Source organism: Eucyclogobius newberryi, unplaced genomic scaffold, assembly GCF_026437365.1.
Source record: "Eucyclogobius newberryi isolate DKJ021-1_F unplaced genomic scaffold, fEucNew1.0.hap1 SCAF_6, whole genome shotgun sequence".
Classification (NCBI taxonomy): Eukaryota; Metazoa; Chordata; class Actinopteri; order Gobiiformes; family Gobiidae; genus Eucyclogobius; species Eucyclogobius newberryi.
The window spans coordinates 14,567,443-14,583,266 of NW_027316278.1; the positions used below are offsets into that span (position 1 = coordinate 14,567,443).

The 15,824-nt window shown below is 39.2% G+C and overlaps 2 protein-coding genes across 2 annotated transcripts in view; one reads left to right on the forward strand and one right to left on the reverse strand.

The window, feature by feature from the left end:
* Window positions 1–7,650: 7,650 nt before the first annotated feature.
* On the reverse strand, window positions 7,651–11,318 carry LOC140347397 (neurofilament light polypeptide-like). The gene is made up of 6 exons (XM_072433831.1): window positions 10,255–11,318; window positions 9,838–9,962; window positions 9,360–9,652; window positions 9,252–9,293; window positions 9,058–9,093; window positions 7,651–8,750 (listed from the first exon to the last, which is right to left on the reverse strand). The coding sequence occupies exons 1-6, from the start codon at window positions 11,311–11,313 to the stop codon at window positions 8,536–8,538; spliced, it is 1,770 nt and encodes a 589-aa protein (XP_072289932.1). The 5' UTR covers window positions 11,314–11,318; the 3' UTR covers window positions 7,651–8,535.
* A 1,463-nt stretch (window positions 11,319–12,781) lies between these two features.
* Window positions 12,782–15,824, forward strand: part of cabin1 (calcineurin binding protein 1) — a 31,362-nt gene continuing 28,319 nt past the window's right edge. Inside the window, exons 1-10 of the mRNA XM_072432488.1 lie at window positions 12,782–12,869; window positions 12,946–13,059; window positions 13,159–13,293; window positions 13,378–13,558; window positions 13,631–13,760; window positions 13,853–14,002; window positions 14,067–14,377; window positions 14,458–14,617; window positions 14,970–15,100; window positions 15,174–15,391. Coding sequence (XP_072288589.1) covers window positions 13,162–13,293; window positions 13,378–13,558; window positions 13,631–13,760; window positions 13,853–14,002; window positions 14,067–14,377; window positions 14,458–14,617; window positions 14,970–15,100; window positions 15,174–15,391 — 1,413 coding nt within the window. The 5' untranslated portion in view covers window positions 12,782–12,869; window positions 12,946–13,059; window positions 13,159–13,161. The remainder of the gene's footprint in view (window positions 12,870–12,945; window positions 13,060–13,158; window positions 13,294–13,377; window positions 13,559–13,630; window positions 13,761–13,852; window positions 14,003–14,066; window positions 14,378–14,457; window positions 14,618–14,969; window positions 15,101–15,173; window positions 15,392–15,824) is intronic.

Genomic DNA, 15,824 nt, shown 5'->3' on the forward strand with positions numbered 1-15,824 from the left:
GAGCGGTGCGTGAAAAAGACGGGATAGGCGTGAACCACTAAACCGACATCCATTTGTCCCGTTTGTCCCGCAAACACCCGCAAACACCATGGATCTAGAATATCATGCAAACACACAGCACCTGTTTAGTTCGTTGTCTCCACTGGTAGAAGGTAGAAAATGTCCTTCGATAAACTCCCAAATTTCCATGGAATGTAAGCTATTTAAAGTGCGGAAATATTTATGCATAAATACTCATGCATAAATATTGATGCGTGAATATTCATGAAATATGTATGAAAGTCAAGTGGCAGATGTGAAGAAAATGTGGAATAAAAGTCGAAAAATGTAGGAAATAATTAAGGAATTCCGTCCAAATTGCTGAGATTTCGCAACACGCAACAATTGACGGCTAGTTCCGGTGGCAGTAAAAGTGCGGGTCTTCTTTTCTCATTTCATTCATTCTCTGTGGGATTATCTGAGTCTTACTCAGATAAGATGTACTCTACAATCAAAATGAAAAAGATCTCACTGCAGAAAGTGAGTTATAGATTGATAATCACTGGCAGACTTTGACTTACAAGGTGAATGTGTCACCGGAGGAAACCTATGTCTTTATAAAAGTAAGTGTTACATACATTACATGCATTAACTTAAACATAAAACAAATATAAAACATATAAAAGTGAAAGAATGCAAAGTCGAGTGTAAACAGATTAGTTAAGTTTGTGGTGTTAGTACATTAGTGGTTACATTAATTGTATGTTAGCATTAGCTTAGAGACAAAACCTCTTACTTTTATAAACATTTAGATGTCCCCAGGTGAAGTATTTTCATGGTACATAAAAGTCCTAAGGTTATTTTGTGTTTTTATTACGATTTTTATTTTTTACTTTTACATCAAAATAACCTTCATTTGTTGCCTGTGATTATCCATTTGTAACTCACTCTTACTTTTTTTCAATTAATTATTGATTTATTTCAATAAGACTTATCCATAAGCAATGAATGGAGCAGGAAGTGGAGCTCGACAGTTTTAAGGCAACCGGAACTAGCTGGTCGGTTTCGGGAAAAGGGCCTATTGAGCAGAATAATATTGTGTCAAAAAATAACTAATGTGCAATTTGTATGCATTTTGATAGATTACAGCGGGGTACCTGATAGTTCACACCGCCACATGAGAAAGTACGTATTAATATCAGTCTAACTAATGGCACATTGTTGATTATATTATGCATTCATTTTAGGTGCGTGCCCACCCAAGGGCACCACCCAAGGGCAGCCAATCAGAGCGCTTACTTGCAGCTTGACTAGGAATAAAATACTTTATTATTACATGCAGTCAGCGTGCAGCTGCCTCATTTTTGTCACTAGGTCCTGCTTTTGTGATGGATTCTTTGGGGGAAAACACCTAAATCTAGTCATTTACATTTTAAAAAAGTTCTCCATCTCCACAAGAACTTACCCTACCTCATGTCAGACAAGCGCATAAAGAAAAAGGAATATAATTAGGTTCACTACGTTTAAGAAAAATCTGTCATATGCACTGGCAAAATACAATTTGTAGATGACATTTAGCTTCACACTACAATTCACTTATTCATAAATATACTATATTAACTTAATTTTGATTTTAATTTGAGATATGGTTGAGTTGCCAGTCTGTGGTTTGTCAAATTGAATGCGCACAGTATTTCTGACCTCTGCTGCGGCCTGATTGATCTTAATTTCTGTTGGTGTTTTTAGGCTTATGAAAGTTCACCCCAGCATACTAATGTCTAATCACCTTGCGTTTGAGCAGGCTTATATTATTTTTCTTCAAATTGTAAGCCAATCACAATAGAAGACAGTCTGAAACTAAAGCCCACTAGCCTAATATTGATGTTACATGCTTTAATGAGTCTTTGTGCTGCAGCTTTTGCCTCTGGTTGTGCACTTTTGGTTTGTCCGCATATGTTTCTTCTTTCCTTCCACTGGCCAGGCTGCCAAATGGTGCTGTCAATAATGTTGTGCGTTGGTTGGTGTAATCCCTCATTTGTCGAGGAGTGTTTCATTGTAAAAAAAAAAAAATCAGTTGTACTTATCCGGACACTGTTTTAGAAGAAAACAAGACGTTTCTTGGATGTTGTTATTCGACAGTATATTCTTATGCTTTTTCATTTTTGACGTGTGACTGTCACAGAAAGCTTATGGGGTGGGACTATAATATGGTGAGTGATGGGGAAAAAACGCCCTTGAACACTCCTATATAGACATATAGCCAAGAAGTATTGTCATCAGGAGAGGCTCTTTACTTTAGATGTTTTTTTCTTTTGATTCAATGACCTACCGGTACATTTTACCGAGCTATAGCCTTGATCTATATGTCTTTATACAGAGTAGGAAACATTTTATTGCAAGTATCTGTGGCTTTTTTTTTTTAAAAGACAACCTTTTGCAGACTTATAATGAAAAAAAGGAGAAGCTATTGACTGTATTACAACAATCAATTCTGTTAAAAAGAATGCAAGGTTGCCATCACCTGACGGCTTTGTGCCATTGCATACAAAATTAACTTGACAGTCCATTAATGTAGCTTTGAATTTAGAATTAGAAACCCGTTTATTAAAAAATGCAAACAAACCCAGACCAAGGAGAGAAAACAAATCAAAAGAAACATTTGTTCCATTTACATCAATGATTGTTAGAATGTCCAACAAATTTAATGTAAAGGTTTTTTAGTCCTTTAAGGTTCAGGCTAATATTTTTGTGATGTATACGTCATATTCTGAATCATCTTTTAACATATAGTCTACATTTATGTATTATCATATTAAGCCTTGTGCATTGCGATATAGACGTAGAGTACATTTTCACACTGTTTCTAATGTACTGGATATTTGTAAAAGAAAAGATGACTAAATGTGAAAGCCTTTAAATACAATTGCTTCATCTTTTGCTATTGTCACAAGAGAACATGAACCTGCAACATTAAACACATAAAAGGATATTGCCCAACGGTGCATATGGTGTAAAGGGTGCCATAACGGATTACTCGTCACACTTTCAGGACACAAGGGAAGAAGCGTGCAAGTCTTGGGATTGTTGGAAGACCCATGAAGTGTTTTGATCTGTAAATATGCTGTTTACTTTGCCTGAGGGCCTCTCAGCATGCCATCGGACAGTGCAAGGTCTGGTGAATTAAGTTTTAGCATCTTGTAAAATATGCCCTCTACACATCTTTGAATACATTTACTGCACAGGCATATGAATGAGATAACGGCTTATGTGCTGGAAAAATGGAAGCGAGAATAGATCCAGAGTAAAGAATAAAAACTTCAGCATTGGTTTATGTCTTGACATTACCAAGCTCGTTGAACTGTGCCATTCCTATTGTGAAAGTCAGTTCTTAAGCTGTCTGAGAGGCAGGGTTTCCAGCGCTGCATGTTGTCCCCTGCCCCACTGAGGTGTTCAATTCTCGAGACAAAAGCAGACATATGGCCTAATGGGCTTATGGGTAGCCTGCCAGGACCACGCCATGCCAGAGGCAAATTAGTTGGTCCTCCACTTCCAGCTCACCTGCACCTGCCTGTCAGAATGCCTGTCCACAGGTAACAGAACGAGCATGTGCATAACAAAGGACCACAGCTGAACACAGACAAGCGCTCATGTAGGATTTGTTTTTGAAGACTTATATCATTAGTACTCAACCATTTTCATTTTCATCACGTTTTGTAGAGCGTCCAAAAGCCCATTCAAATGAAAAAAATAAAATTAATATGTTCATTTTGCAATACATAAGTATGTCTTAGACTTTTCTGAGCACTTGAAATACAGTCTTGAAAACGCTGTTTGTGAATGGTCATTAAGACTCAAATGATTCATTGTAAATATCCAAAAATGTGGTTAAATCTGGTTTAAGTACAGCAGTTTATGTGATGTGTCTAAAAAGACTACATTCTCAAATTCTATTTATTATTATTTGGCCAAATTAAAGTAGGTCATGCTCGTGGTTAGTGGTTCAGAAGTTCTTATATTGTCACCCATTTTATTATTTACATTGTATTTATTTTTATCTTATCTTATCTTTTTTATTTTATTTTTATCCTAAATTATTTCACGACTACCATAATCTATATTTTATTGTGATCAAAATCATGTATTTATTCAGCTTCCATATGCCACTTTTGGTCCCATATCCTCAACCACTGAGGGAATCGTCATTTACTTGAATCTTGCATCCTCTACATTACCACTGTAGCCTTCTGCAGTTCTTTTGAAGTGATCCATTGAGGTTCAGTCTAGCATTACATTTCCAGCCTTTGATGCATGGAAAATTACCTGCCCAAGGCTCCATCATTTGTCACCATCTACCTCTGAAACACCTCTTCTTGTAGTACATCAAACATAAGAGTTGCTAAATTGTCTCATATTTTTTCCACCAATGCATTTCTAGAGCAAATAGAAGGTCATTTGTTAATACCTGCCTTTAGGCCAGTGTGACAGCTTGTTCAGAGTTGTAATTAGGCATTTGCATGTATCAGCAGAGGGAGCCACAAGTCTTATCTAAAACCTGTGCTTTCTTCAGCGCAGACAAAGTGCTTGGCAGTGTCACCTCCCAAAAGGCAAACTCCAGCATCATACTTACAGTCTGGACAGAATCCAATATGGCCTCTCTGGGGGTGTGCACACTCTTGCCTACAATTAAACAGGGTCCATAAGAATAACAAATGCTTCTCTCAAGGTGAAGGTCTAATCCATTTTTGAGACTTGCAAAACATTAAGCTCCAGGTTTATGAGTCTGTGTTCAATAAGAGCTGCGACTGGAACTGCCTGTTTCCACACTTTTCTCCGACAGCACGCCTCAATAATAGCTTGGTACTCACTTCAAAGGTCAGGATATGGGCAAAAGAACACAGTAGCACATGACTCAGACTTCCTCTCAGATTGGAGAAAATTAGTGTCCATATTTGTATGCTAGCAGGGAAAGTCATAAGTCCTGCTGTGCAGTTGCAGATACAAGGTTGACTGTACAAATATATTTCGTTTTTTAATGCATTCCTGTTTGTTCTGCTCTGACAAATCATCTTGCTGAAGCTTCTTAAAGGTGCACTGTGGAACATTCCTTGGGAATGTTATTGCTTTGCCTGAAATGTGCAGGTAATTTATATGTGACATAAACAATGTAATTTTTGCATGTATGATTTTTTGTGATGCACACAACATTCATCAAGGTCAAATGTAGTATTTTAATACAGAAATATGTTATAAATTGTACTACAAATTGTGCTACACATTTATTAAAAAGACTGTATATATTGCAGCAATATCAGAACAACACAATTGGATAAGGTATTTTACCTTTTCATGAAAACATAATGCCAATGTGAGCAAGGTTCTTGTTTAGTTTGTTGCAGAGTTGTAGATGTTTCTCTCTTGGACTTCAGAGATAGAGTTGTGCTGTTCCCACAAGAGACATAGACTTGGGATTTATATCTCAGTCTTTTTTAAAACGTTTCCACATAATAGAAAGGGAACCAAATGCAAAATATTGAGTAAAAGTTAGCTAGTTTCATTTGGGGACTGCAGCTCCACAGCATATACAGATTTTGGACTCCCTCGAGTAACACAAACTACATATTTGAGCACCTGCGTATGAGTTTTCTCTTGCTGGCACATCGCTAAATTTTCTTGTACTAAAATACAAGCTATATAATATTATCTTTGTGCCACTGGACCTTTCTAAAAACATTTACAGTATTGCTTTACAGTATTGCTTTATTGCATCTGACACAAGTCTAAAGGGATGTGCAAGCGTAAATGTATTGCAAAGTAGAATTCCCAAAAATTAAAGTGCTGCTGGAATTGCTCACTGTTGCAACACAAAGCAACTAAAGGAAAGACGATATTGTGGCTGCTGGGCGAGGCGAGCTCAGACACTTGCAATGGAGGCTTCTACTGTCAGACCATCACCAAACAATAATGAATTCTTGGGTTGTTACTAGGTTTTCAACTATTATTATTTTAGTAGTCGACTAGCCAAATTATTATATCCGTTATTGAGAATCTTTTCATACATTATGCCACTCCTGCCCCACTGAGGCGCCTGCTATCTCCCACCCAAGAAGTAACCAAGGCCAACCTGGCTTAGCTCCTGAGATCTGATAGGTGAGGAAACTTCTGAACCTTTTACCTTTGTCCATTTTTCATCTTCCTCTTCACCCCTGTCCTCTCCGCCGTCATTGTCACTATCATGGTCTTCATTTTCTAAATCCTCTAAGTATCAAGTTTTAGAAATGTGGTGCAAATGGATTCAATGTTACTCACATTCAAGTAGAACAGAATGATATTTGTTCCATCTGTCTTACTCATTATTGACATTGTACAAATCAGTACAAAATAAGTGGAGGATAAACACTGCTGTATAACAAATATTACACTTCAATCAATGTTTCACAGTGTCTTTTGAATTGGGGCTGCATTATTTATTGACTTGTAGAAGGTTTAAGACAGCAAAACGGTTTATGCCCCTTCAGGATCGTCCACTGCCTGTTCCCTTTCAATTTGGAGCTTGGATCAGGCACAAAGATTACCCCTGTGACGCTGCAAACACAAGGGTTTCGCTCATAAAAGTCCATTGTGTTTTTGCGTATTCTATTGATGTAGCGAGACTGCTTTATGCATGTCATAAGGAGAGGAAACAAGCAAGCCAATGCAAATACAACGTGCAATGAAATATTGAAAAGGGGGATACATTTGAAAATCACATCAATTATCAGCTGCGTCTCAATCATACCACCTGTTGTGACACGTTGTGAGCAAACATATGCTCTATAGATATTGGTACCAAGGGAAATGTTTTGAAGTGAACTTGGCACGCTTACAGGTTCATGGACCACGTGATCGGCTTGTCTTTTTGTGTTGCTGCCCAGAGGAAGCCCCTGGTATATCTGCCTATATGTGCCCATCCTCCATCAAGGTTTAGTGCATTGCCTGTATCCTCACTCTACCTCCCCTCTCCTTCTCTGTAATGCAATAATGAAATGTGCTCCCCTCTGTCTCTGTCTCTTGCCGTCCTCTTGCCAGAGTTGATGCTTAGCCAGACTCCTTTGGTGCAGCTTAGTCATAGGGCTCAGTGTACATTCGGTGATTTATGGACAGTGATGTGGGAGAAGCAAAAAAACACTGGTGTCAGCGCCGTGATCTCCCAGACACTGTATAGCATCAGGGCAAAGACGACTTGCTGACTGTTGCTCAAATCGAGACCACCCATTTCTTTTGTCTCGGGGGGGGGGGGGGGGGGGGGGGGGGGGGAATAGCTCGAAGCGCAATATGGCAGCTAATTTACAATTTTGTTCTATAAGTTGCCCTTTCTGGTCGCTAATATGTGCAAAATAATGCATTCTCATTTTACAGATTGGTTTGGTAAACAGTCTAAGGACGCTGACTCGACTGCTTTGCTGTGCTTTTGGCCACAGTTGAGAACTGATTTATTCATGCGGATACTGCTACAAGCTTTTGAATTCTTGCCATTTGTTTTTATTCCATTAACCTCTATTATGTTGGCATGTCTCAAAAATGTAACATTATGTTACTTTAGGAGAATTATTATAAATATTATTTATGAGTACTACATATATCTTTTCAAGCATCAGTATTGTAAGGCATAAATGAAAGCGAAGACAAATTAAATGGAGTCAAGATTTATTAGATGTTGATGTACCATTTTATTAATAGCACCCAAGACTATAGCGCGAGACAGCTCTTTTAAGAGTTGAAGCACATTGATTGATCAGTTGCTATTGAAGGACTGTGCACACAAAAGGGTGTTTCATGCCATCACTCAACAAGCCTATTTCATTCGCTTTTGCACAGAAGAACAGATTCAGTACAGACTGTGGTTCTTAAACTGGGGCAAATACAAGGACGTTTCAAATGTAAAGTTTATAACAAGTCAAACTGTGCTATAGCTTTATTTTGATCCAAGGAGGTTCTGTCAAGGTTAATTTTCACAAAAGCTACACAAATGTGGATAACTCGTTATTATTAAGCCAGGGATATGTGAATATTGTAACGGTCAAATCAGTATACATACATTTTCATATTCAGTGGCATTATGTTATTGTGAAAACACAACATAGGATTAAAACAGCTTTTTGTTTCACTGTTACAGATTTAAAAGATAAAAGAAACTTTATCACAAATTAAAGAAGGATAAATTGTGCATGCACTCACTATCAGAACTGAGTTTTTTTATTTTTCTCACTAAGTCAGTGCCAAAATTGCATGATCAAATACCACAATGTATTCCTCTAATTTTAGAAAAGTAACTGTACTCTGAATACCACCAAAAATAATAACTGTCCTAGAATATAGTTCAAAACACCAATGAATTAGTCTGGAACCAAAATTACACCATAAACCAACATAAGCCTGGTGCATGGGGTAAAGCTATAGCCACATTTGAGAGCCCTCTGGTCGAGTTGCGGTTTAGACCATTGTAATAATTACACTGATTCTTGAAAAGCCAGGCATGAGAATCACTGGTATAATGTATAGACCTATTGCTAAGAAAAATTACAAGTTTGTATCTGTTGTTTTAGTCATTTTCTTCCCAGTCTCCACAGACTCTTTGGATTCCTCTGTCTCCTCTTCCTCATGTTCTTCATCTCCCTCTTCTTCTTGTCGATCACCTTCCTCCTCCTCTTCTTCATCTTCTCCTTCCTCTTCACCATTATCCTCTCCCTTTTCATCATCACCATCATTGGATCCATCCTCTGCATCTACATTTTCTAAATCCACACAAGTACAAAGATTGCTAAGAAACATGGCACAAATCAGTTTCAAGTGGGTTTCATTAGAGCACATTCAAGTCGACCATACTACTATAGATTAAACATTATATTTTTCCATCCTTACTTATTATTGTCATTATACAATTCAATACAAAAGAGGTGGAGTAAAAATAATAAAGAACTATGTAGAACAAACCATTTGTTATGAACCAGTATTTCACACTGATTTAATCAATTTGTGCTTTTGGTCTTTGGAATATGGGCGGCACTATGCAACACAAACTGTTTAAAACAAACCAGTTACCTTCCCCATCAACATCTTCCTCGGTCTGTTCTGTTTCTATTTGAGATAAACAAAAATAATTAAGTTGGATGTGTTAACAACAACCCATCTTATTTAACCTTTAGCAGCATTAACATGTACCTTCTCCAGCCTCTTCCTCCTCTTCTGCTCCTTCTCTTCCGCTTTATGTATTAACTAATAAAAATAGATTGTACCTTCATCCCCTGCTTCATTTTCTTGATCCTCCTTGGCCTCCTCTGAACAGAAACAAGTCAATATCCAGTGTCAAAAATATATCCAAACTAAATATTGATTGAACCCACCTTCTTGATCTCCTTCCTCTTCTGGACCCACTACCTCTTCTTCATTTTCCTCCCTCTCATCCTCCTCGAGCTCGGTGGGTGGGCTATCCTCTGCCTGCTGTGCCTGACTGGCGGATATTTTTTCCTCGTTGGAAAGTGTGAAAGAGTAGCACCGGGAGGAGCTCATACGGAGAGGAGAGGCAGAGCGGAGCTGAGGTTGGCCGTATGAGGGGCTGCAGTACATGGCCTGGGAGTAAACACTGTGAGGAGCAGCAGACACATTCAAACGGCCCTCTTCACCTTCCAGCAACTTCCTGACACACAAAGTACATCACATTGGCAAGGTGTTCTTCAAGATATCGAGGACTACAATGATTTTTTTGGATTAGGTCACCAGCAATGTAGTAAGAAAAAAACACACATTTGTCCAAACCAACAAGAAAGAGAAGCAAACGTTTGATCGATGCTAAAAAGGATACATTTAGTTAGTTTCTGTTACCTATATGCAGCAATCTCAATATCTAAAGCCATCTTCACATTCAGCAGCTCCTGATAATCTCTCAAATAGCGAGCCATGTCAGCTTTGTTTGCCCTGAGGTCATCCTCCAATACACTTATTGTATCCTGTGAAGAGAAAGACATTGCTATTGCATTATACATTAATAAAAGATCAACCTTGACAGTTGTATACATCAACCACCTACTATAGAGTTTGATTTATAGAATATGATTTTGGTTTCACATACATTACATTTTATTATATAGTGTTATTTGGTTTAAATCTGATCTGATTTAGACCTATAATAATCCAACTTAGACATGGCTTGCACTTGGGTTTGTCCGTCTAGCAATGTTAAGTAGTATTTATATGTAGTATTTTCTGAGGGTGTTATATGCTGCAAGACTTGTTTCTAACCTGAAGTGCTTGAACTTCTGCACTTTGTTTCTCCTCCACTTCTTGCATTTGATTTTCCAGTGCTTGGTTCATTTTCCTACAGCTTTCTATCTCCAGGGACCTGGCATTCAGAAGTCTGCAATAATCTCTAGCTTCATCTTTGGCACTTCTGGCACTTTCTGTGTCACGTGCGCTCCCCACGGTCATCACTTTCATCTTGTTGGTGAACCACTCTTCAGCTGACTGGAGGTTGTGCCGGGCCAACTTCTCATACTGGAGTCGGACGTCCCGTAAAGAGGCAGAGAGGTCTGGTTTGGCCGCCTCCATTTCCACTGTCACCTCTGCAGAGAAGTGGATGTGAGATTGGAGTTCTGCTATCTCGCTCTCACATACACGCTTCAAGAAGTCAAGCTCATCCAGGAGATTCCCAACCTTCTTCTCCAACTCAGCCTGCCCCAATGTTGCTTCATCTGCCCCCTTCCTGGAATCCATCAAATGCCCCTCTGCGTTCTCTCTAGCCACGACTTCCTCCTCATATTGCTTTTGCATGTTTTGAAACACATTCTCCAGCTGGTCCTTGTGATCCTGGGCTTTTCGCTTCTCACTTCTAGCTTCATCTAGCACTGCGTGAAGCTGGTGGATTTCTTGCTCATAAAGGGCCTTCAAGCTGGATGGCTGGGTGTGCCTTTGCCTGAGTAGCAGAAGTTCTGTCTCCAAAAGCTTATTCTGCTGCTCCAAGTCATGCACCCGGTCAATGAAACTGGCAAAGCGGTCATTGAGGTCCTGCAGCTCGGCTTTCTCTTGGGTCCTCAAAACCTTGAACTCAGAGCTGACCTGGGCTTCCTGGTCAAGATGTAAATCGTCCACAGCTGCAGTCACCGATGCAGAAAGCGACACCGAGCTCGGAATAACTCGACTGTGCATGGGATAACTTCTGCGCGAAGAAGCATATGAAACGGGTGCAGAGTGGCTTGAAAAAGTGGACCTTGATCCAATTCCTCCATCATATCTTGCATTGAGCCCAACCACTCTTCTTTTGTAAGTGGGAAGGTAAAAAGGGTCAAAGCCACGGGAAGACATGATTTTAGATGCTCTCTCGTCTCCAGACTACACAGAGTATCTGCATTTCTAGAGCCTTTATAAAGTCTGTAATGACCGTGACGTAAGCTGTTTTTTTTCTGCAAGCTTGCTTACTGAAGGAATAGAAAGTGGTGGAGCCAGCCATCCCCAGCCAAGTGGAGACGGGGTGGGGCGAGGATGAGAGTGCATGGCGAAGCCAAAGTGATGGAGCTGTGAGACTGCAACAGATGGGTCATTGAGGACAAATGGGAATGAATTAAACCTGTTCCTGTTGTCCGATTTTTGTTGTTGTCATTGATATTTTTTTTTATTACATCTACAACTGTGTCAATAAAAATATGTTTCAGAATTCAGAACACTCCCAAATGTTTATATCCATGTTTTACACCTTGGCTAAACGGGCTTGAATTGCTTATTTACTTTTTATTTTATCCACAGCAGCAAAATAAAATAAATAAATAATACAAATTATGTTGTCACAGAACTTATGATATTAAATTAAAGCTTTCAGAAAATATCAATCCAACAATTTAATAAAAGTCTTCCCCATAGTGGTTATACATTTGCATGCACACAACCAATATGTGTGCATGCTATTTAAGGGAAAAACATAATTTCACTTTTTAGTCGGCGGCATGCTTGGTTACACTTTTGTCCTTTGTAATGAATTAAACCTGATGTTATGAAGGAAACCGCCTTAAGCTGTTGATAACATAGTTTCTAACCACTGAAGTATCCACGTTTCTAACATTTGCTCATATGATTGGTTAGATGAAAACATCCTCAACAGTTTGACCAATCAGGGTGCCGCTTGTTACTAAGCGCGTTGCATAGTGTCACGTCGGTGACGCAAAGTGGCTCCGGAGCGTTACAAATAAAAGAGGAATATGATGAAGATATGAAGTTGCAAAGTTGTGTTTGCTGGGCTTGATGTTGCTATTTTACCCTTGTTTCTTTTGTGGATTTAAATGCTATAAATGTTGCAAAAATCGGCAATGAATAGTAAGTTATAAAGCATCATATCTTTGTACATCCTCACATTGCGGCTAGCTCAGGTGAAGATGTGTGCTATGCTGCTAGCGTTAACGCAAACTAAAAGTATATTTAGTCTTGAGTTGTCATCATTTGTCCATCTTTACGGCTGTCCTTGAACATTGCTGACATTGTTAGGTTACCATTTGAAAACATCCCATCCTCGACTGTTCTCTTTGTATGTCCTTCCCTGTGTCCCCGAGTGTAAGGATGGAAATGACGAATGTTCCTATGCGTTTTTCCAGATACTATCTCTGATAAATAGTCAAGACACAAACGGCTACCTAACGGATCAAAATGGTAAGAACTCATGGTCATTTACTGTGGCATTAGATTATAATAAGTATTGTGTTTTACAATGAGTGTTTGTTTTAAAGTGATGCAACTCTTGTCATGAATGCACTCTTGTGCCCCTTTCGTTGTTTGTCCAGATTCGTATTGCGGCACTAAATGCATCTTTGTCAGCGACAGACGAGTCTCAAGACCCTTTGAAAAGTTCAAAGAGTCGGACCAAAGAGGCTCAGGTACAAACAATATTATAAGGAGATGTATAAGGTCATTGTGGTCTAAAAAGGTCGATAAACTTGACTTATTTTATAGGAAGCCGAAGCCTTTGCTTTGTATCATAAGGCTTTGGATCTCCAAAAACATGACAAGTTTGAGGAGTCCGCTAAAGCTTATCATGAGCTTCTTAAAACTCCATTGCTTAAAGAGGTAACTATTGACTGCTCCCTGAATTTCTAAAACATCAATAATTATGAATATATCATGCATACTCCTAATTATCAAATTACTTTGTGTTTACGTGTTCAGGCAATGCCAGCAGAGGATCAGAAAGTGGCTCTCAAGCATCCTGGTCTAATGCTGAAGTATTCAACTTTCAAAAACTTAGCGAGTATGGCAGCTTCGAGGGATGATCTTGAGACAGCCATGGATTTTTATTTGGAGGTCAAATTACAAACAAGTTTTAATTTAAGCATAATATGGTTATCATTGATTGTAAATATTAAACATTTGCTTCCTATTTTCCAGGCGGTGATGCTGGACTCCACTGATGTGAACATGTGGTATAAGATTGGGCTGGTGGCTGTGCGTCTTGTTCGTATCCCTTTAGCCCGCCATGCGTTTGAAGAGGGATTGAACTGTAACCCAGACCATTGGCCCTGTCTGGATAACCTCATTACTATATTATATACACTCTGTGATTACACATGTATGTTACACATTTCTGCGTAAATATTTCTTGTGTTTATGTAAATACATTCATTATATGTGGTCTTTTCAGGTTGCTTGTACTTCATTGCTAAAGCACTTGAGAAAGATCACTGCTACACTAAAGCTCTAGTGCTGAAGGAGAAGATCTTTGAGGAACAGCCCTGTCTGAGAAGAGATACCACTCAGATGTTCAAGAAATGGTGAAGTAGCTCATAAAATGACCATGCTTTTATTTTACTGCATATATTTCTGTTTTCTGCTCTAAATTAAGTTTACTTCCCCATGTTTGCAGTGACATGTCTATTCATTATGTTGAAGTTGAGGATGAGGAGCGTAAATCTATTGTAGAAGAGGCCTTAGAGATAAGGAGCCGAAGACAGGCTCTCTCATATCGTGAACCACCAGCAGATCTTGTCCTGAATCAGCCTATTCGCTGCTTCTCGTAAGTATGACCCTATCCTATTTAAAGGATACTTAAAATATTGAGCTTCTTTTTGTTTTTTTAGTTGGAAGCATGTGGGTGAAAGCCTTCTAGCAATGTACAAACATATGACAACATGTGAACAACCTAGACCAAGTCTTGGAAGAAGAATCGACTTGTCTGAGTACAGTGACCCGAACTTTCTTGAAAATCTGCCTCAACCCAAAAGTCCAGTGAGCACCAGTCAAACCACTGCTCTCAGCAGCAGCCCGAGTTCTTCTCTTCCACCCCTTACTTTTTCTGAACCTGTGATGATGCCACAGAATAGCTCTCAACCTACGATCATTCCCACTCTCACTACTGTTGAGGTCACCTCCACAGCAGCCCCATCTGTTGGTGAGTTTAAAGTTGCCACTGTTTTCTTGTGTTCACAGTGACGCATTAAAAAAAAAAACCATCTGGTAATGTTTCCACAGCCTTGATAATGGAAGTAAAGAAACCCCAAAAAAGAAAGCGCACAACAGATGAAAATGCAGACACAGCAAAGAGGCGCTCAGCCCGTGTCCGAAACACTAAATGCAAAAAGGAAGAGAAAATAGATTTTCAGGAACTGCTTTTCAAATATTTACCATCCAGGTAATTATCAAATAACCTCTGGCTTGCGCCAGATTGATATGTGTAGCGCTCTGAATCGAGTTCAGACCGAAGTGGGTCCATGGGCACTGCCATTTTTGTTTCGGTTCTCTTGGTGCTTTATTTTTGGCTTCCGCCCAGAACACAACGCTCCCCTGTGACTGGTCCATTCCTGCAGCATTGTTGGTATCAAAATGTAATACCACGGGAGCCTAACAAGATGGATTCTCAAGAGTTTGTGAACTCACAAAAATCATGAGAATTCATCTTGCAGACAAAGTTACTTTATCAAAAGCCTTTGCTTCAGATAATATTGTCTGACAATGTAATTAATAATTTGGTTGGTTCCTCTTAGACTAAAGAAGTTTGACCCAGATGATGATGAGAGTTTGAGTAATCTTGATGCGCATTGCAATGGGAGAGACGATCTGCAGCAAATCCAGGGTGGCTGCATGCAGGTCGACACTATAGAATACATGGAATCTGGTAAGCAGTGTGACGAGGCCGTACATAGTGCTGTGTGTGCGACGCATTAACACATTCAATTTTGCATCCATAGAAAAAAAGGATGTCCATAACTTCCTTCTGAACAGCATGAGCAATGGGGGTATCCTTGACCTGTTAATGCGCTATCTAAAAGCTGTTGGTCGGACGTTTCTGCAGAACTGGCCTCGTGGCTTGACTTCTGTGGTGCTGGAGGTGTATCAGACCTGGAGGAAGCACAGCACAGGTCTCCCCAACCCACTGCTCCGGGACTGCAGTAACCAACACATCAGGGTACATTAAATATTTGGGATTATAAATCCTCGACACGATGGCGTAAATTTACACACATCATCAGGTGCTAGGATACTGCATTGAGCATTGAAAATGTATTTGTTCAGACATATTGACTATGTTTTGATCCAAGGTAGAGACCTCCCTGAGATTTCACTTTGTTGCTGCTTTCATATATACTTGCTTTCTGCTCACTGATTGGTTGGTGTATCCAGAAATGAACCACAGGAGATGTACACACAACAATTATACATTGTACAAAGTAGATTTGTCTTTACCTAAGCCAATACATAAACTTTCTTAATGTAGTCTAAAGATACTGGTTCATCAGGTTATGAAGCACTACAAAACTACAAACATTTCTTCTCTGAAATATTTCTCAAATACACTGGGATTGAGCAATTAAACTCTTCAAAAGATTAATCCATTGCTT